General features: G+C 44.9%; 1 protein-coding gene across 1 annotated transcript in view; it reads left to right on the forward strand.

Moving 5' to 3' along the window:
- PKP2 (plakophilin 2) overlaps positions 1 to 22,255 on the forward strand; it is a 474,852-nt gene that overhangs the window by 227,550 nt on the left and 225,047 nt on the right. The window contains exon 5 of the mRNA XM_086920178.1: positions 12,984 to 13,191. Coding sequence (XP_086776304.1) covers positions 12,984 to 13,191 — 208 coding nt within the window. The remainder of the gene's footprint in view (positions 1 to 12,983; positions 13,192 to 22,255) is intronic.

Genomic DNA, 22,255 nt, shown 5'->3' on the forward strand with positions numbered 1-22,255 from the left:
AGATGTGTAGCTTGAGTAACTCTTTTGTGTGTGTGTGTTTGTAATAGCCGATGTCTCCCTAAAACCCTCCTTACCCCTCCCTAAATCCCTCCTTAGTTCTCTAAACTCCTCCCATTTAGCTGTAATTATTTTCTATTTTTCTGCCATTACCAGTTGTCCTTCCCACAATTACTACTAAATGATAGGCTTGTGTATATGGAGAACTCCAGCACATGGCTGAGATTGCTACATAGAATAGATAAGAGAGGTGGAGGTCTCAACGCATAGGTCTGTAGATTGCATTTTGCAGCCCCATAGTAGTGTAGCTGCAGTACGATTAAATGCACTAAAATGCACTTTGTGAGTGAAGCCTATTCTGCCTGCTAGCACTCATTTTGTAATAAGCAGCTTGGCATGGTGCTCCTTCTGCCGCCACTGTTATCCCATGGCTGACGGACATCAGCAACCTAGGAGAGAGAATGCTCCTGCCACCCTGTTTGCTCATTATCTAACAGGGTAAAAACTGTATTGGCGAGAGTGAATGCAGTCGCGGCTGGCATTTGTCACAGTGGGGGAGGGTCGCGCAGTGAGCGGGGAGGTTTAATTTAAAATGAAAATAAAAAAAGGTCACTTACCTTTGCCGGACCGGTCCTGTGTCGTGTCTGCTCCTCGCCTGGAAGCAGGAAGCCTCCCTCCCCTCCTCTAAGCCAATCACAATGCTGCAATGACAGCAACGTTATAAATAAATAAATAAATAAATAAATTTGCCAATAAGTACCACACACAGAGACTAATTTTACACAGCTTTATTTCACTGCGTGTAAGTCAGAACTCAACATTCTTAGCCTTCCTTCAACTCATCCCTCCAACACTTTCGGCACAGGCTTATGGTGTACAGTTGGAACTAAAAGAGTTCCAGCGTTCTTTTATTACGAGACACTGCATCTTCCGCTTTCTCAAATATACTGCAATGCAAAAAGATGGACGAAATATTGAACATTGTCAAACATTCACACCCATTCACAGATCTGGGTTTAATCCATCATTATTTTGCTTGCCACACCATTCCAGTTTGGAACTAGCCATATGCAAATCAGCCTTGACCCTGTTCCCCATGAGAAAAGTCCAGCCCGAACTGCCAGGCCAGGTCCTCCCTGGACCAGCAAGCAAGCATCCTGGGACGGTTTTCGGAACATCACCTCTCATAAGCCAGGCTAGCTTGAAACCAGTGACATAGCGAGCACTGGGCCCACATCTGGGCATACCCTTCCCACTTAGGGTGGAATTGCAACACAAAAACATGATGGACGGAATGTTGAACATTGTCAAACATTCCTCCCCAGTTCGAGATCTGGCTTTAATCCATCGTAATTTTGATTGCCACGCCATTCCAGCTCGGATCCAGCCATATAGAAATCGGACTTGACTCTGTTCCCCATGGGAACACTCCACCTGAATGGGTAGTGTCCTGCCAGCCTAGTCACTTGCCAATAAGGATGTCCCACACAGAGAGTAATTTTACTTGTCTTTATTCTGCTGCATGCAAGTCAGAACTCAACATTCTAAGCCTACCTTCAACTCATCCGTCCAACACTTACATCACAGGCCTACGCTGTACAGTGGGAACCAAAAAAGTTCCAGCGTTCTTTTATTACAAGACACTATGCCAAGTTGGAGTTCTCATTTAAAGGCTTTCATCCCTCTCCTGGCACCCTTACTGCTGAAGTATTTAAAGGGCAAACTCGACACCATAGGTAAGTAAGGGAACTCTGGTAGTTTAAGTACTGATTGCAATATACGGAATAAAAGCCACAGACAAGTGTATGTTCTTGAGCCTCATTTATTTGGCTTAAAATTTAGAGTGAGTGCTTCATCGGGACAACAGTGCTAATGCTAATATCGCCTGTGGGTAACAGAATAAACATTATATTCTGTATAAGAATGTTAAATTCTCTTGTTCGCGCCGGGCCCGAGATAGGCTGCATTTTCACTTTTAAATGCATCAGTTGGAGTACATCACATCAGTTTTTGAATCCTTTGCATATGTCTCTAGAAATATGCTACACAGCATTATGTGTTATATGTCGAAAACTTAATGAACTATAAAATGCATATAAACAGAAACTCAAGCATTGCAACCAGATGATGATCATGTAGGGCTGGTTTTGGAGTAAATTGATTTTAAAGGGCTTCCAGCCTCGAGCTATGTTGCGATTGTTGACTATTCCAAAACTTTCCAAAAAAAACAGGCCAAACATTGCAAGAGTCGAGGAAAAATTCAACCTGTTCTCGTTTTAATTAGTTCAAAAATGTTGTTGCATAATAGTCAAGCAGACTTTTTTCCCTTTAATAAGCGCTGTCTGGCTAATTATTTGCTGGAACAATGATATTCCTTTGTCCAATGCTCTCCAAGTCTATGCATTGTGTGGTGGAAAAGGTTACTGCAAGCTCTTAGACTATTTCTACGTGCCAAAAATGTAACTTCGTAAGCCAAATTACGTTGTTGTACTATAAATCTGTCAACCTAACAGAGACCTAATGTTTTACATTTTTAGAATATTTCTCTGTGCTATAAATTTGTATTCAGTGATCACATTCACGGCGACATAAAGAGTGCAATGGGCCTTAAGGCAAGCAAGGAAAATTGGCTCTCCTTCCCCAAGTTGAGTAGTGAAAGATAGCCATGAATGAGTTTCAGTGGCCCCCTCACATCCTGCCCCCCCCAATACCACCGCTACAGCTTCTGCTGTCCTGATAGGTACCCCCGTTCACATTCTCAGGTATACCTCGTTGCAGCTTCTGCTTTCATTCCTTGCTCTTGCGTCTCAGTTATAGTTACACTGGTGCGAGGCAATTTCACAGACAGAGAATTGTCATCCGCCATTTTTCTTAACAAAGAATCGGCCTTCGCTCAAACAAAACTTTGACTGCTGCCCCACCCATCCTTTGGCCAGTAGTGGTGTCCTCTGCGGGGGTTACTCGGCACTCTTCCATAGGTCACCTCTGCCATTAGGTCCACAACTGTTGCATTTTCAGGTCGTGTTTTGTCACCATCGAAAAGAAGAACTCGACAAAGCTGCTAGTCTAACATCGTCAATATTAAGCTCTCCCACTTAGAGAAGAAATATTGACTTTACAAATCCGTATTTAATGGACCATGCTTTGTTTTCCATGGCTTTAGCTCGCCACGGTTTTTCCACTACTGAGTCTTCTGTAGAAGGGACTTCATGTTTTAGTGTTTGAGTGTAGTATGGGCATTTGTTCCTTGTGTGCCAAAGTCAAACTCATGGTCATTGGATCTTCAGGATAGTAATATCACTTATGGGGTGTGACCAGTGTTTAGTCTGCTTTGGCTATTTAGTACACACCTCTTTACAGAATCTTATGAAAGTTTCACTTCTCATTTGCAGTGGCAAGTTGGCCCCAGTAGTCTCATGGAATTTCTACTTGCCATTCCACAAAGGTCCAGGTGCAGCAGCTAATCTTAATGCAACTTTTTAATGATGCTCACCAACAGAGGACTAGACTCTGATGGATGAGTGAGTTACACCCTAAGTGGAACTGTTTATAACATGGATGACTTGTGTCATAATGAGTAAGCCATTGGCAGCTGACCAGTAATAGTGTGTTACTGGCGTTCTTTTATACACCCAAGAAGGGATACTGTATACTGGCTCTCCCTGTGTAAATCTCTGAAGTGACATGACTTGCCCTCACTGACTCCCTCTGACTGTATGTGTAAGGACATTCACATTGTAAAAGGGGTTTGCCTCATTTTCTAAATATTTTCATGGGACTCTGTTTACTAACATTATTGGTATATTTGGATTGGGAGAATGATAAAGACTTAGACTTCCCATTCCATTTGCCTTGAACTCATAAACACAGTAATACATTGGCTGAAAACAATTGACATATCTAACTTTTATATACAGTGGTGCAGGAAGTGTGGCAGTGGTATAAAGGTTCACTGTAACATTTGGGCTGCAATGTAGGTTTACCAATGCAAACCTAAACTTGTGTAGCAAGAGCTGCAGCCAGCATTTGCTACAGAATCTGTTTTGACAAGTTTAAAACCCATCTTTTGAAGTCAACCCAATTATCCGTAAGGAGCGTCTTTAAGTAGTGTATTGAAGTCAACAAGATTTGGGTAGATACTGTTCATAAGTGAGACATGGCTTGTATCTAGATTTGTGTGTCCCTGCATTAACAATATCCAAAAGCTCTATTTCACTGCATTGGCTCTGATAGCCTTTTCCACTGGCAAAGGTCTTGAATACTTCATAATTTCCATAGTTTGATTTACGAAATATCCCCAGAAATCCTCTGCCATTGTCTTGTTTATTACCAGGCCAATTCATTGGTGAACATGGATTTGATTAAAACATGGTTATGGTTTTCCAAGCCTGAATTTAATTACTTCAGGTCTGGCAGGCTTCCCGTTCAGAACTAGCAAGGGCTGGCAGGTAGGGACGTTTTCCTGATTTTAATAGGATAGATCCTAGGTGGGAATTTAGAACTCATTCACTGGAATTTGGCCCCTATAAGAAAGGTTTCCAACCACAAGGACCTCAATATGCAGCTGCACTGGGATAAGTTAAGTAGAGGGAGAACCTGCTGCCTATATCTACTTGAGAACTGACCACAGCCTTGGATCTTGCTCCCATCTGCACCCAAGCTTTGCAAGTGCTTCTCAAGACTACCAGGCCTAGTACTCCAATTGACATCAAGACCAAGAAGAGTATTTGGTTGAAGAACTAGCTGACCAGGGATTGGAGTGTGTTGGAGCCCTGGCTGGAGCAATATTGATCCCAAGCTGAAGTACCTTTCTCAGTGTGTGCACTTGAGTTGGAAGAGGTGTGGGTGCTGGAAGGGTGCATGCAGCTTTATGCTATGACCTCCCCCCTCTTCTGTGAGAGCTCCAAGCCTAGGGACTCCTATAAAGAAGAACTCAGTAGGTGTAATCGCTTGGACTTTAGCTGAGGTAACTGTCCTTTAGGACCCCAGATGAGGGTAGGGAGGTCGAGAAGCAATTGAGTGTACCTGACTGAAAATTAACTAACTCTGCCTCTGTCCTTCTGGCCTCCATGATACAGAACAATGCTGATAAATTCTTTTAATTTTTACAGTAAAGGGGCCTCCAGGGACATTTCTTCTAATATTGACTTTTACCCGGCATTGTTCACATGGGAATTTGTTGAAATGTTCTTCAAAATGAATATTGCTTCATTTCCCCTGGTCCAATTTTAGTTTTCTTGAACTTGTTTTAATATTTTAAATTGTAGTTCTCTTTACTTAGAAAGCCTGTGATTTGCATTATTTTCCTAATACGGCAAACAGTCAAACAAGCAGACATATCTTACCACATGTACTCTGACGACATTACCTAAATATTTCCTTCCCGAAGACATCTTAAGACTTAATGACACACTTCTAAAAACTCAATTCTGGCTATCACAGAACCACCTCAAATTGAAGGCCCTGAAAACAGAATGAATTTGTACTCATATCATCGTCACACAGCTCACCAACAGCTGAAGAATGGATTTCCCACCTTAGGGCCCTCAATTGCAAACCTGCTTTCATCGAGTCAACACAGTCCCTCTGGATAACGCTGGATAACAATCTCAACAAGCAAGCACACATCCGTGCATCCACAAGAGGAGCTTCTGTTCAAATTAATCTCCTCAGGAAGGTAAAACCTTATACACCACCTCCAGATTTTGTGATAGGGAGTACTGTCCTTAGTCATCGCCAGACTGGAATACAGGAGTGCAACTTTGACAGGTTTGCTGAAGGCAAGGAGGCTCCAATTAAGTTGACCCTCAATGCAGCAGCAAGATTAATTACAGGTTTCAGACATTTCAACAACATCTCTTAAATCTCTTCACTAACTAACCGCTAACTCAATGTTATTTTTCAAGGCTTCTTCCCTGCATCAAGAGCTGCATCTGCTTTTCCTCTGAGACAAACATATTGAGAGAGACACAGAGAGGGAGGGGGACTCCTGCTACTAATGATGAAATATAACATCCAGCTGAAGATTGTAGGAGAGTAGGATCTGCTTCCTATGGTTATCTTCACCTTTTGCTGTGTTTCACTGGTTTATCAACTTTAGACTGGCTGTGGCCCTGCTAATCAGGACCACAGCCTAGCTGTGCTCCCTCTAAATGTATTACCTGCACATTAGGTACACTCCAGATTGGTTACTCGGTTACCCTTGTGAGTCCCTAGTATATGGTACCTTAGGTACCAAGGGCATAGGTACCCCAGAGACCTACCAGGGGCTGAAGCATGTATTATGCCACCCCTGGGAAGCCTTCCAAAATGACACCACAGGTCTTCACTTGCAGCCTGGGTAAGGTGGTACTTGTACCCCTTACTTAGATATAGTATACCTATGTCTACCTATATATATGGACACATATAAACCTATAAGTCACTTCTATGGCAGGCCGTGACAATCCTGAAAGCAGAGTGCTTGGTTTTGTGTGAGAGGATGCCCAAGTATGATCTGAGCCCCACTGCAGCTTTCGGAATCCCTTCCTTATAGCTGTTCTATGATACAGCCATACCATATACTCTTAAGTGCATTATAACCTCGCAGTAAATGCTAACTTTGGAATGGCTGCATTAAAACATGTTGTGTTTGGTGTCAAACACTTTGAAATCCTACCCCCGCCACTTCTGGCGGCGGGGGTAGAATTCCACCCTTCTAGAGGGAGAAGACATGTACACACTTACTTACCCGGTAAATGTTTAAAAGAGCCCCAGCATCACAAAATGGATGCTGCTGCCACAGACACAAGTCTGACCTCCTGCTGCTGGATTCAACTCTGGCAGGAGAGGCCTGGATAATAGGTTTCCTGCCCAGGGAGGTGATTGCACCTCCCCAGACAGGCTTTAGTATATTGGCGCAGGGTGGGTTGCATTCAATGAATGCTTTTCAGACAGTGCCTGTGGCACACAAGGTGTCCCCCTGCTTTTCCCAGTTCAAACCGGTTGTTGGGGCATTCAGCCCCAGCTCTGGCGCAAAACTGGACAAAGGGGAAGGGGTGTAACCACCCCCTCCCCAGGTCCTCCCATAGGTGGGACCCTAGAGTTATTCCAACCTCAAAGATTAGTACAAGTATAGGAACCCAGTCCCTAGGACTTTAGATTACCCTGCACGAAACTCAAACAGAAATCTTGGACCTTCGACATTCCACATCGACTGAAAGATGGAAGAAATCTCCCTTGAGGTCAAGGAGTGACTCCCCTGTTCAAACAGGCACCAAAGAAGCATCTTGCTGGTCTGCATTTTCGAGGCTCCCACTGGATCCCGAAGAATCTGCAACACAGGACACTGACTTCAAGACATTTCCGAATCTGACACGAGTCCCCAGCAGAGCTGAGACCTGTAGCTATCACGAGAGACGTGGGACCGGTACTCCTGGACATCCTGCACATTTGCTAGTGCATCGACTTCCCGAGCTTTCCCGAATTTGTGCATTGAGCTACTTGAAGTCCAAGCCCGGAGCACCTTTTGCATCGAAGATTGTGGGCCTACACTCCACGAGTGTTCCGTGGGTCCGCTTTCAGCATTTCCGCTTGAGGCTCCTTCGCGATCCCTTGTCCGTTGACTGAGGCTACCCTGGTTGCTCCAGACGTGCCCTGACTCCCCTTCAAAGGGTGAGTCCCTCAGACCTTGCTGGTCTGCTCCGAAGCCAATCTTGTAATCTTGCGTGGGTTGCTGTTGCCAAGGCTTGTTGGGTCCAATCCGGATACCGACGCGGCAGCACTCTGCATCCGATGTGGGACAGCTCGAATCCAGCTCCTGGTTGTCATTGACGCCTCCTGGACCAGGTGGCTGAAGAGTCAAGCTTCACCTGTATCACTTGAAAGCACCCGACATGGGCTGGCATCTTCTTGTCGCCTTCCTGGTCACTGGCTAGTGACCCAGACTCTGTCCCCTCTGCTTTCAGTTTCTTCAGATCTCCGATCCACCCTTGGATCCATCCGGACACTTTTCTCCTGGTCGCCTGCAGCACTTCTTTGCAGCTCTCCATTGGAAACGACGACGAAACCCGACACGAAAAGACACCTATGCACCCAGCTTCCCTGGGTGAGGTAACAAGAGTACTTCGGTGCTCCCATGGATCTTGACTTTCGAAGTGTCCAGTACTGAATGGGTTTTACCGTAGTCCACTCCTACGTGTCCTTAAACTCTAAACTTGTAACTTTAACTTTCTCCATAAAGTCAATGGTGATTCGCAGCTGTGTTTAGACACTGCACTCGTCCCCCGTGGGTCTCCTGCGCCCCTACCTTGGGTGGTTCCTGGTTGCCCCAGCGGTTCTACAGGCCCTAGGCCTTGTCTCTATGCTTAAAGCGCTACTTATACCACTTTCTCAGTATATGGTTTGTGAGGCCCCTAGGGCAAAACGTATAATGCGCTAATTTACTGTGTGCTATTTAAGTTCTTGTATTGTACTTTTACTTCTAGCCTCATAAAGAGACTAGAGGGGTGTGTTTAGAATAAATACATATATTTTATATATATACCTGGTGTGGTTCTCCTTTCATTTGATTATTCAAGGGATTATAGACTGGTAAAACAAGCTGATTTACATTCCTTCAAGACTTAGCCTGAAGGCTGCTCTCCACAGCTACCACTAGGATAGGTTTCTATAAAGGTTGTCTTAAACCTACCATCAATAAGGGTCGTTTGGACTGGTGCAAGGTGCCCACTAGAATAGTGGACATCATATGCCAGGCCAACTTCTCACAAAGATAACCTGCTAGATGCACAAAGCACTACCCCACAAGGCACCATTATATCTTGCACAGATGCTCATATTATCAGGAAGCAACGGATTCCTTGGGTGTATGAGCTCCCTCCTGTTAGTACCTCCAAGATTCAGAAAAAATAAAGACCTATCACCGCACCTTCTACAGGTCGGCCCTAAGAACTTGGAACTCTCTTCTTCCTGAAGCACTTGCAAATCCCTCAGCCTCTGCCTTCAAGAAAGAAGTCAAAATCATCTTATTTAAGAAATTCCTTCCATGTCCTCTCCATTTCAGGATCAGGCCTGATTCTTTGAACACTGGAGATCGGAAGCTCTCACACTGTATATATACCACTATAGCAAGGCAGTTGTCTCCTCAAACAGGGTGGTATCAGACAGTGTACAGTTCGTTTTTCCTTTCATTAAATCGAACGGGTTGTTTGTGTTGTAACGGGATAGGGTTTTCTCTCTGTACAGCACTCTGATACCCTTGGGTCTTCTTCGCACTTATAAAACTCTCTAAATTAATGAATAATAATGTTTTTGTGATGCTACATAAATATTTCACACATTTCTCTTTGGAAACACCTGCTGCATTGTGCCCTTGCTGTTGCAGTAAACCTCCTGTTTTCTAATTGAAACTTTGTTACCTAACAAGACACTGGATTCTTAGGTTGCTGAAGCATTCTCAAGCTAATTGTACAGGATCTCACAGTGCACTAGTGGGGCCTTGGTACATAAGACGCGGGAACCTGTAGTAAGGGTTTCCTCATTGTGTAGCCCATGAGGTTGTGGGATGCTTCATAACATTTGACGAGTGAGAATGTCTGTCCCCTTTTCTCTGTCTACCTGCATCACTGTTTACTTACATTCCCTCTCTTCTGGCTGAAAACATTCTAAAACAAAGGGCCTGTGTAGTAGTTGAAACACATCCACTTCGATGAAGAAGGAAGGATCTTGTGTGAACTGTACTTGCACCAATCCAATTCCAACATGTTAGCCTATGCCTGAGAGAAGCAGCATGTGAACAGACTCAGGCCAAGAGCATGGCCAGAGCTGTACAGCTTAGACAAAGAGGTGGCCTGCCTGCCACTCCCCCACATCATTTGTCTAGTCCTGCTGATGAAGCAGGGACCAGGACCTGTATCAGATTAGCCAAAGGTTATATGGTTTCAATTACATGGACTGGAATAGCAGTCCTCCTGATGGCTGGTTGCAGTGTAGCCGTGGCATGTTGTAAATATTGGCTCAACCAAATGTATTGGTTATAAACTGACCCCTTTGGCTTTTCCATTGATCATGCTTTTTCTTGGAAAATGTCAGCACAAGTGAGTGGATAGCTGGAACAAGAGGCAGAAATGTGTCTATCTCCCCAGGAGAAATAGTGAACATCCTCCAATAGTCAGGAGAAGTCTGATGCTGCAACCTGAGAGAGAGAGGAGATAGAATATCCAGCAGAGAGCATCTGCCTTCCTTTGGAACAGAGTCCGGTGATCTTTAGTCTGCTGTGATGAGCTTGAGATAGCCTATCACGGCTTCAGAGCAGCCTGACCTGTCCAAGAAATGTGGCAAGTGGAGCTAATGGCCCTTGGGCTTCTGCATTCACGAATACGCCTGTTTCATATGCCGCGAAAGAGCATGATGGGCCATGGGCCTTCTCATCCACTTATAAACTACAACCCCTGAAGAGTCATCCCTAACTCTATTCTAGACTCCTCTCCTGCATCAGGAGCTGCATCTGCTTTTACTCTTTGAGGGAGACCGAGACAGTGAGAGCAGCTGGTATGTGCCCTTAATTGGCGCGAAACTGCAGGTGGGTTTAGAGGTTGCCCTCCACTTCAAAACTGTTTCTATAGTATCACTACAGTAACCGCAGTACCTGCCGGAGCAATGATGCCTGCCATGCAGCCACTTACAGCGCATATGTCCTTAATGTAATCAGTCCAAGTTATTGTACAAAAAACACTCCTTGGCATCATATTTATTTCGAGTAATAATTGTGCCAGCTAAACTAGTATCTTTATGCCACGCGCGCTCCAAGACTAAGCATTGACGTGCGAGGCCTCGCTGTCCACTAAAAGTCAAAGCCCAAAGGGCAGTTACAGGACAGTGAATGACCTTGCAGTAGTGCCTGGCTCCTGTGTTTCCAGGGACAATCACCAAACTTGCAGCAAAGGCCGGCGTTGCCTCTGAGCTCAGCCCTCTCCAGAGAAATGTCCTGACAGTTGCAAAAGTGCTGTGCAGAATGTACCTACTTGCGCGTCACAGGGTGACTGTTTTCAAGTGACTTCTGTGCTAACTGGTTCTTTCTGTGTGTTATCAGCATGTAAGAATTAGGCAGCAAGCAGGCACTTTAATTTTGCAAGCACTTTCTGACGCGGCCAGAGTGCTGCACATTCAGGTTGCAAGTGTCAGCCAAAGTGTCATTCACAATACATCATAGTTCCCAATCTGCTAATGCAGTAGATGTGTGATGCTGCGCTCCAGACATAGATTGTGGAGCCAGCATTAGAATCTGGCCAGGAGTCCTGCATGGGGGCAATCGTGGTGGGATATGGTAATAGAGTTTAGGAAAGAGCATAATTTAAGTGCATGAGATGCCAGTGAGGGGGATGTTTGGTAAGTGCCAAAAGAGGTGGCTCATGAGTGCCTGTCAACAGTTTAGGGAAGTCTATTCTTCGCGGAGTGCAGCCGTTGTTTTTCATCGCATTGTGTACACAGGCAGTTGTCAGGCTCAAAGTCTATACTTTTTAGAGCAGCCATCTCTTAATGAGGTTATCATGGTATTAGCTATATTTTCTCTAATACACCTGTTGACACTAAATTACTGTTCTTAAACGCTAATTGCGAGATCGGGGGCCTTCTGGAAGTCCAGAATGAGGACACCAGAATAGAAGTAAGTCAAATCCAACTTCCACTTGACAACTTGTGTGCAGTGGGGTCGACTTAGAGGCTCTCCTCAAGGTCCACTGTCGCGGTCACAAGCTTGGAAACGTCATGGTTTGTGTTTAAGGAAAGAAAAAATGCTCCGTTATAGTTTTAAGAATGTGAGCGTCTGCAAAACGTCAATTTTAATGTCGTTGTTGCTCTTTAGGACTGCAGTTAGGGACCAGTGAGTGCGCCATACACCGAGACACCTGCCAGAGAAGGGCATGTGGATGCGGGGCGGGAACTCAACCTCTAGAAAATATTTTGTTTCTGCATTGCTGTCAACCGATGAGAGACATGTCACAGTCCTGGGCATGCATTCCAACAATGTTCTGCTGACATGCGTTAATTAATATTTTAATTTCCGAATTCATTATGTGCTGTCAGCTTGGCTCGCGTGTACCCTTCATTTCGTGGTTGCTGTAGGATTATTAAAAACAGGACCTGCCAAATATTCCTGTTCACCCGGTCAGCCAGAGCAATGCCAGATGACATCACCCTTTATCCTTGTTCACGTGCTGCTGAGTGGAAACACTGAGTTCCTGTAGCAGACTCGGTATTCATGCCGTGACCTTCAGCTCCAGGGCATTTGGAGCCTATGTGAGATGGCACAAGCTGATGGAACTCAAAATGGATATCTATTCATGTGTGCTCAGGGCGGGCTGCAGCGAGCTCACGCCTTCATTTTGGGGTCCACACAGTGCTCCTCTCTCATTTGCATACTTTAGATTACTGCATACTGCCTAGCCATTCTTTGATTCAGGCCACCCACGTCACCAGTGGCAGCTACATTTACGCAGTTCCTAATTACCAAAAATGTAAAATAGCCACCGGCTGATGGGCCCCACTCCTTTTAGGGGCCCCATGACAACTGATCAAAATAATATTGATCTGATCTTGAAAGGAAATTACAATCAAGCTTTCATAAACTGTTTCCAATTAATTTTTGTTTAATAACAGTAATAATTGTTAACGGCTAGTTTTGTGTAATAAAATTGGTTTATTAAAACGGTTGGTGAAATTAAAACGTATTAGGAGATAATTTGCGATGGGAGGGGGCACTGCCTAGGGGTCTCCACGGGGCATTTACATCTATTTGCAGATCTTTAGATCCGAGCTGAACTGGAATGATCTGCGCTGCCCATGCTTGTATGATATCGTTCAACTGTTCATAACACTACAGATAACTTGCAGTCCTATTGAAATGAGTTACTGTGAAATGAATCGTTGGGCCCCTCAGTCTCTGGCACAAAAGCAGCCTCGATTCAAGAAGCTAGAGTGACATTTCGCCTGTTGTTTTACGCCCTTAGGTATATTGTCTCGGTGGGATTCCGAAGCTTCTGCAGCTCCTGAACAGCGAGGACGAGGACATCCAGCGGGCAGCCTGCTCCGCGTTGCGAAACCTGGTCTTTGAAGACAACGACAACAAGCTGGAGGTCTGCGAGCTGAAGGGGATCCCAGTGCTGCTGCGACTCCTGAAGCAGACCCGGGACCTGGAGACCAAGAAGCAGATCACTGGTGCGTGCAAGTTGTCAACAAAGGGTTAACATCCATCCCAGCGAATATTACTTGACTGGAGAGGGAGGAGAGTTAGCTGTACAATGACCTCTGATCTACAAATTACAATTATCCTCTACTCTGTGTTTTTCCGTCAGGAATGATTGTTGGAAATGTTTAAAAACAAAGCATCCCAAAATTGATTAAATACACTTAGCTTTGTTTCTAAGAATAAAACCTCATTTTGTTCTTGGGCACTGAATAAGAATTTTTAAACTTTATTGCTTTTTTAGGTCTCGCCTGGCGTTGCAGCGCTAAGCGCTGCTCGCTCAGCAAGAGATTTTGTGGATGAGGGGTTTTCAGAAAGGGACTCGAATCCCAGCCCTTCATTTCCATTGGCTGACTTCACCGGTAATGCTAAACGGTGGCCTGCCATTGTAATTGAGGTTTTTTTTGTAGACGCCCTTTCGACTCCAATCTGGACTGGGTCGCCTGCTTTGCTGCTGTCGCAAAGCACTTTCTTATCTTTATGGGGCCATGTGTTTCTAATTAGAAACAAGAGATCGGTGCTTGTTAACTTTTTATTCCCCTGGTACTTGTGCAGAGCTGAGGTTCCCCGAAGCGCCAAGTTTCAGCCTTCCCGCCAGGTGCCCGCTCTGCCCCTCCTTAGCTCTGGAAGCCTTCAAGTAACTTGTAAAACAAACAAAATCCCTATTTTTTCTCAGTGTTGAGTTTCAGCCTTCATGCCAGGTGCCTTTTTCATGAGGCATTGAGAAGGCTCAGGGGTATGAATGTATAGTCGCTGTGGCAGGCTTCCGTTTCCTGATGCCAGTCAGATGGTGCTTGGGGGCCTTGGGTCATGGGCCACCTGGTCCCGCTCCTTGGCTTGCACAGCAGAGTGTGTGTCTGAGGTGGCCTCTATTCCTGGCCCCACTTGCATCAGATGGGCAGTGCTCAATGTGCGAGAGCAGGTTATTTCCGGAGCAGAGGGGAAAACCGCACAAGCGGAGACAAGCCTCAGAGAGGTCACTTGGGCGATAAGATAACCCTGCCCTCGGTGGGGGTGGGGAGGAGGGGTGAGTGTGCATGGAGGGTGCGTGCATCTGGCACGACAGACATAATAATGATTTTTAGCCAGTCACAAACATCGCTCACAAACAAACCGAGCAACAATTAATAAATTCATCACATGATGCAGCCAGCACATCCCGCGGTGCACACGCACACAAGAAATGCAACATTTACATCCAGCACAAAAACGTATATCCACACACACACGAGTATGCAGGCATTTAGCGCATCGCACAAAAACGAGCAGAATAAGAACACACAGTTGCACAATGGTCAATCTCAATAACAAAAACAGTTAATAGCAGGAATAAAACGCACAAATCACGCATATAAAGCACTACAAGAAGAAAAGCAACATATTAGAATCCGCATTCCACACAACTAGTATATCACTGGCAACAACGCGCCCACGAACGAACAGCACACTCATTTTGCAGATTTGCAACAAACTCATACTCCAGAGCAAATCATATAGTCATCTAGTAGATCAAGCACACATAAGTGCTACTTGCCGAAAAGCGCTTCGACCCCTCGTCAAGGGTAGTAAACGCTATATAAATGCAATTATAATACAATGAAATAAGCACACAAAGGTATGAATGACACCCTGGTCTAGTATTAAGCATAAAAGAGCAAAGAGGAATACAAAATTCTGATACTACACAAGTACTTGAAGTAACGGCATATAACACAGAAGCGCACAGGCAGGAAGACATAAGAATTACATCGACACACATAGCACAATACTCCCAAAATATATATCTAGCACGGCAGACAAAAGCACAACACTCTCATTTAGCACAGAATTGACAATAAAACATACAGTAGAACACACAATTCACACGCCTATAACATTGTGCACTCACACACATAAAAATACACAAGGCATTCACCAGCCACAAAACACAAACACCTGCCCTTAAATATAAGCTCAGCACTCAAAAACAGGCGCAAATACACACACATACAAATGTGGGGTATATACTGCAGGAAAGAAGTCCTTACCTGGAAACAGAAACCGGTAGTTTGAGAGGGTGGAAGCGGAGATGGTGGCAACACAATAAAGGCCAGTCATCCCCCAGTGACTTAAAAAAAGTGAACTACTCTGAGAATTCAGGCAGTAAATACGGCAGCGAGCGGGGAGATGGCCGCCCCCCTAGAGTACCCTCAGAATACACTAGAAAATGCTGATATAATTGCTAAGTGGATAATCAAAGGAGACAGTATTGGTACAGGCTAGAGCAGCAGCGAAGCGAAAGCTCCATGCGGGAGTCTCAGTAACCCTAAGAGCAATTATCACAGACATAAACAAGCAATGGAAGCAGGTTCACAATCAGGTATTGGGACTTGTGATGTACTGCCCATTAATTATGACTGAAGCAGCTGTGCGTGAGATATAAATGAACACACCAAACACTAAGTGGCTGATCATTTTAAATGCAACTCTGGACCCACTTAATAATAAGTGTGTACCTGAAAGAGAAAGAACATCACCAACATTCGAAGTCAGTTTCAAAGTATAACAAAATCTAGGCCCCTCACCATCAACCTAGATTGTGTCCCAGAGATATTGAAAGAAGTCATTAGCATTGTGAAAGAGATGCATGATGGATCTGTATGTCACCCAGAACAGAACGCAGGAAACTGGGGGATCCTGACATTGTACATTTTATTATGTATAAAAAATAAAGTCAAGCACAAAAACTCACCGCAAAAGCTACACTCACCTAACATCGAGGGAGAGACGGCAAGGATAGTTAAAACAAGCAATTGCAATGCAATAGGTCTCGCATTAGCGAGAGTTTGAGCTATTGGCCTTGTAAATGTCTTTTATTTATGTCTTTATTTTTAAAACCAATAAATAAAAGGCATTGTCATTTACAATGCCAATAGCTTAAACTCTCGCAAATGCGAGACCTATTGCATTGCAAATGCTTATTATAGTTAACCATCAGATAGTTCACAACAACGACATCTGGGAGCCCAAGCACCTCCTATAGGGTTCACAAGATGGAGCTCAGTGAGTTAAACGATTGGGACTAACTTCTGCTGAGACATTTGGTGTGACCTACAGGTCATGAGTTTGAATGTCAGTAAGGCCAACGTAGACTTTTATTCCTCTAATTATGACAAATGGAATACTATTCCATAGGGTAACAGTAATAACTGCAATTTACAGCGTTCAGAATAAAAGCATGTGGTATTAGATGCTATAAAAAGTTAGGATCATTACTATAAAGAGCCACATCCTTATGGCGGTGTGCTAATGCCTTCCAATTTAGTCATGTGAACCCAAAGTAAAGTATTAAGCTGTTTATCCACATCTCCTTACCCCATGTGCTCTGTATAGAAGTATATGGCAAATAGACAGTGAGTTTCTACCGAATATTAAACTGCCTCTGGATACTGGAATTTCTTTCCAGATGTCAAGGACAGATCATCTTGCATGAGGGCTAACAATGTCCCCTCACAAGACCCAGTATCTGGAGCAAATCGGCTTTTCAATTATTTTCAAGCCAAACAGTTTGAGCCTTTCCTGACAGCGAGATACTGCCGACCATACCACGCGCATTCATCTCTACCGAGGTACAGCCACAGAGGTGTGACTAATGTTTCACAGTAACTCTGTTTCAGTGTCTAAAATCCTATATAAACGTATTATTTTTTTAAGGGGTGGTCTTTGTGAGCATGTGGACTATCTTGATTATTTAACTAGAGTTTTATGGGTGCCGTCAGACTTCCAATATTCTAAATTCCCTAGTGTGTGTGATGGGGGTGATTATGATCTATATGTGTGCGGGTCGATGTATAAAGAGGAAGCATGCTGTGACTGGGTGTTGTTGGCAATCACAACGTGCCCTCAGGTCACATGTATATACCCCTCCAGTCCCTGCACATGGCTGCAGTGGGACCCTTCCTAATGCCTTTTTTCTAGAGGGTCCTTTTTGGGCTAGCTATGGGCTTTTTTTTACTGGTCTTTTGGGCGTTTTCCTTGGTTTTCATGTGATTTGCTGTCTCCATTGTAGTGTACCAGAGGGAGTCAGAGAGCTGTTACATGGCCCCAATGTGGCTCTGATGTGGCAGTGTCTGAGATTGTGGTTATTGCCTCCCCAGGCAGTGTGTTAAGGACTTGTGTGTTAGCTGATCGCTAGGCCAGATACGGCGGTGATCATATTCCGGTGCATTTCACATGGAGCTGTCATGGACTTTCGCAGACTCTTTTTCCCGGCACCTCCTGACTAAATTTTATCCAGGATCTTTGGACCTACTGTCCCAGGCTGTGGCCAGGGACTTCTAACCGTCGACACACTACTTTCGTTGTTTGGAGGATATGACCCGACGAGCAGGCTTTGAGATGTTTGAAAAACTTTGAGGGGAAAGGTGGAGGAAGAAGAATATTGCTAGAATGAGTCCACTGTGAGGTCAGAACTCTTCTAAATTTGTCTAACCGGGGGTGATGGGCTGAGGCAGTTGGTTGTTCTGGTGGTCCTCTCCTCCTGACGCACTCAGTGCCGTGCATCGCTTTGCCATCTGTAGAATCTTTTGCAGTGGAGGTCATGGGGTCTTCACTATCCTGAGCGTATGGGAAGCCTTGCTCCTGACACTGGAGGACAGCTTCATTTTGGAACTGAAAGGAGGCCTCCATTGGCTGGAGGCTTCTGGTTTTTGGGGGTAATGCGATTGGAAGCACAAGGCACAAAATGATTTTGGTCCGGGGCCGGAGGCCTCAGAATGGGGTCTTTTCGACTTAGTCATAGGAACCCGTCCCAATTGGACTTTGGTGAGGGGACCTGAGTGCCTGCTTTTATGCACTAGTTGGGGAGCCCCCAGTCTCCTCGTCAGACCGCCCCCCTAAGGTTTACATATCACCGTCCGAACCCTGCCCCCACCACATCTTAAACAAAGCAGGCTCCACCATCGCACCCCATCTCTGCAAGATCATCAACAACGCCTTCGAGACCGCCACCTTCCTGGAGAGCTGGAAGCACGCAGAGATCAACGCCTTACTCAAGAAACCCAAGGCGGACCCTATGGACCTCAAGAACTTCCGGCCCATCTCCCTATTCCCGTTCCTGGCGAAAGTAATCGAGAAAATTGTCAACAGGCAACTGACCTCCTTCCTCGAAGAGAACAACATCCTGGACCTGTCCCAATCCGGATTCCGCAGCAACCACAGCACCGAAACAGCCCTCATCTCTGCCACCGATGACATCAGGACCCTGCTGGACAACGGAGAAACCGCGACCCTCATCCTTAGGGACCTTTCGGCTGCCTTCGACACTGTCTGCCACCACACTCTTCGCCCACGCCTCCACAACGCAGGGATCCGCAACAAAGCCCTGGACTGGACCACCACGATCCTCACCGGCAGAACCCAGAGTGTCCGCCTCCCTTCATTCCGATCTAAAGACACCAAGATCATCTGCAGCATACCCCAAGGATCGTCCCTCATCCCGACACTCTTCAACGTCTACATGGCACCGCTCGCCAACATTGTCCAATCGCTCGACCTGAACATCATCTCATACTCATACTCCAACAACACACAGCTCTCCCTCACCAAAGCCCCACCACCGCCAAAACCAACCTCCAAGAACGAATGAAGGCCGTCTCCGAATGGATGAAGAACAGCTGCCTGAAACTGAACTCGGACAAGCCCGAGGTCCTCATCCTCGGCTCCACCCCTTCCGCCTGGGAAAACTCCTGGTGGCCGGCCGCGCTGGGAGCTGCACCGACGCCCACCGACCATGCACGCAATCTGGGGTTCATCCTGGACTCATCACTGTCAATGACCCAGCAAGTCAATGCCGTCTCCTCCTCCTGCTTTAACACCCTCCGCATGCTCTGCAAGATCTAAAGATGGATCCCCACCAGAACCAGAAGGACGGTCGCCCAGGCCCTCGTCAGCAGCAGACTGGACTACGGCAATGCCCTCTACGCGGGAACCTCGGCCAAACTCCAGAAACAAATACAACGCACACAGAACGCCTCTGCACGCCTCATCCTCGACATCCCCTGCCACAGCCACATCACATCAAACCTGAGAGACCTGCACTGGCTCCCTGTCAACATGCGGATCACCTTTAAGCTCCTCACCCATGCTCACAAAGCACAACCTCAAAGCAATACCTCAGCGAACGACTCACCTTCTACACCCCGAACTGCCAGCTTAGCTCCCCTGACCCCACCACCGTCCCCACATCTGACGAGCGACCGCTGGTGCCAGATCACTCTCCCACCTTGCTGCCAAGACATGGAACACCCTCCCCATCCACCTGCGGCAGACCCAAGACCTGCTGACTTTCAGGAGACTCCTCAAGACCTGGCTGTTCCAGCAGTAGCAGCACCCCCTCCGTGCCTTGAGACAAATTGCTTTGATTGATTGATTGCTATCTCTTGTTGGCATCTTTCCCACTTCTTTTGCTTTCCTGCTTTTCCTCACAGCCTCATGTGTCAAGTGTCAGCGCAATCTTACTGATTGGTCAAATGGCAGCAGGCAAGGGCATAAAACTGGTTATTTTTCTAAATCCCATTTGGCCCTTAAAAAAAAGGAACTTGTCTAAAGCCTTCGATACTGATGCATGGCAATTAGGAAACTGAGGTCTAGGAAAGTTTCATTGTTAAAATCTAATCTTACGTGAAGGGTGAAAATGTATCTGGATCAATCCTGATAACTAACTACATCAAAAAATAGAAAGAAGTGTATTTGTGAGATTCAAATCAGTTGAGTGTCATAAATGCCCCTGCACCACCCAGGTTCATTTACCAGCTATATTTGTCAATAAGGTTGTCATACACAAAATTGCTACAGTTTAAAGGGACCAACTGACGAATAAAGTCCCAATAGGTCTTAAAACTCGTCATCAAACAAAGCAATAATCTACAATGTGTATTACGGGAGGTTGTTAGTAATGTGGAACTGGGTTAAGAGAACCGTTTTTGACCGCTTCACTAAATGGCCCCTCTAAATCTAATGGTTTGGAGAGTTTTATAATAAGGATTTATTGCTGTCTAATAGCCTCCGCTTCTCTCCTTGTGGCTGTTACTTTACATGGTCGTACTCCAGAGATAGTATTGCAAGCTGAATCTTCGCTGCACAGGTCATAAATAGCGAAGCCTGTACAAAAGCCTTTCTATGTGACACATACTCTTGAAGCTATTCAGAGAATTCTGAGATCATTCCGGTTATTATTATTTTTTTTAAATCTGTCAATCATTCGAACCAGATCTCTTGTGGCTTAAGTATTGAACACATTATTACGTGTTTTTAAGTATACAAAGAATGTAAAACGAAATGTTCTGTAGTAAAAAATATGAAAGTTACAAATACTGAACAGGTACATTAACTAAGTAATTAGTTCTCACATTCTTCTTCTCTTTGTGAGTTTCTTTTAACACCTTGCATGCTCATGACAAGCTGAGCTCGTCATGAGCCGCGGCGCTCCGGTGCTCATGACGAGCTCAGCTCGTCATGACCCGTGGAACGCTCCGGTGCGGGAAGAATTCCTCCGCTGTGCTGAGCATTCCATGGGATGCAATACACCTGTGACAAGCTGAGCTCGTCATGAGCACAGGAGCGCCGTAGCTCATGACGAGCTCAGCTCGTCATGAGCATGGGGGCGCTGTGCGCACCCCCTACCCCCAGCACAGCGGGGGATTAACCCCCGCAGCGAAGGGGTTAACAAGCAATGTAAAGTCAGGGGTGCCTCTGCTTTACATTTCAGAAAAGCACAGAAATACAATACATTTCTTGTTAAAATAAAGCTGGAGCTATATATTTTCATAATACAAAAAATATTATTTGATACTGGAAAATTTATATCAATAACATATGAGATAAAAGGGTTACAATAATAAAAATAGCAGCAACGTTTTAATATGCAAATGAAGAGTACAAAAATCAATAAGTGCAGTGGTTTAACATCTACCCAACCATAAGCATCAGACTGCCTCTTAATACAACAAAAGGAGAGAAAATGCAGATTACATCAGCAAATAGGAGAGAGGTGAGTGATTTCCAAGATAACTCCTATTCCTTCCCATTATCGGCAATGGATTGGCAATTTCCTATTAGCTGCAATGGAAGTTTAATCTAGGTTTTAAAATATGTGACTAGAATACTGTTATTTTAGGATTTTAATACACTTTGTGCAGTAATTGATATGGTAACAGAAATAATATGTTTTTGGACTCCTAGAGAATTTCTTCCTTTGAAGTCAAGGACAACTAAATTCTAAGCCAGCCATCGCTAAAATTCGCACGAGTCATGATAATGGTGTGTTGGCATGATTATTTCATGTGATTTGCAATAGGAAACTGAGCAGAGATGCATCTGGCAAGCCTACCCTTATTGGCTCGTTATCCAAGTCAACACTAGATTAAATGATCATGAATTCTTAATTTGGGGATAAACCAGTTTAAGATTTCTTCTTCACTTATTACTGATAATAACATGCTATAGCATACTACTGGTTTATGCACTTGCCCAATATAGACTGTAACTTACATAAAAGAGAAAGGTATTGATCTAATAACTGTTCTAAATTGTAAAGGACACAAGAACAAAGCTGAAATTTTGAAAGGATTCGGGATTAAATTGAGACACTATGTAAATTAAAGTTATATATTATGGTTCAAATACTTTATGTTAATGAAGTCTAATTTATCTGTTAATGTGCATATCAAAGTAGATATCTCTTTGAAGGAGGTGGAAAACGTGGTGAACCAAATTAAAAGTGGTTGCCCATCTGATCAGATTTCAACCAGAATTATGCTGGTGGTTGGCAAGGTGCTCGGTCTTGAGATCCAGGGCCTTATCAACCTCTCGCTTGCTGAGGGCTGTGTCCCGCGCAGGTGGAAAAAGGCACTGGTGAGACCGATTCGGAAAAATACTTCCGTCCCTTGGACGGATTTTTCCAATCTTAGACCCATATCCCTGCTTCCTTTCCTGGGCAAGATCATGGAGATGCATGTGAAGAAACGTTAGGCCGAATTATAGCACTGAATCGGCCCT

This window comes from Lissotriton vulgaris, chromosome 1_1 (genome assembly GCF_964263255.1).
Source record: "Lissotriton vulgaris chromosome 1_1, aLisVul1.2, whole genome shotgun sequence".
NCBI classification, from domain to species: Eukaryota; Metazoa; Chordata; class Amphibia; order Caudata; family Salamandridae; genus Lissotriton; species Lissotriton vulgaris.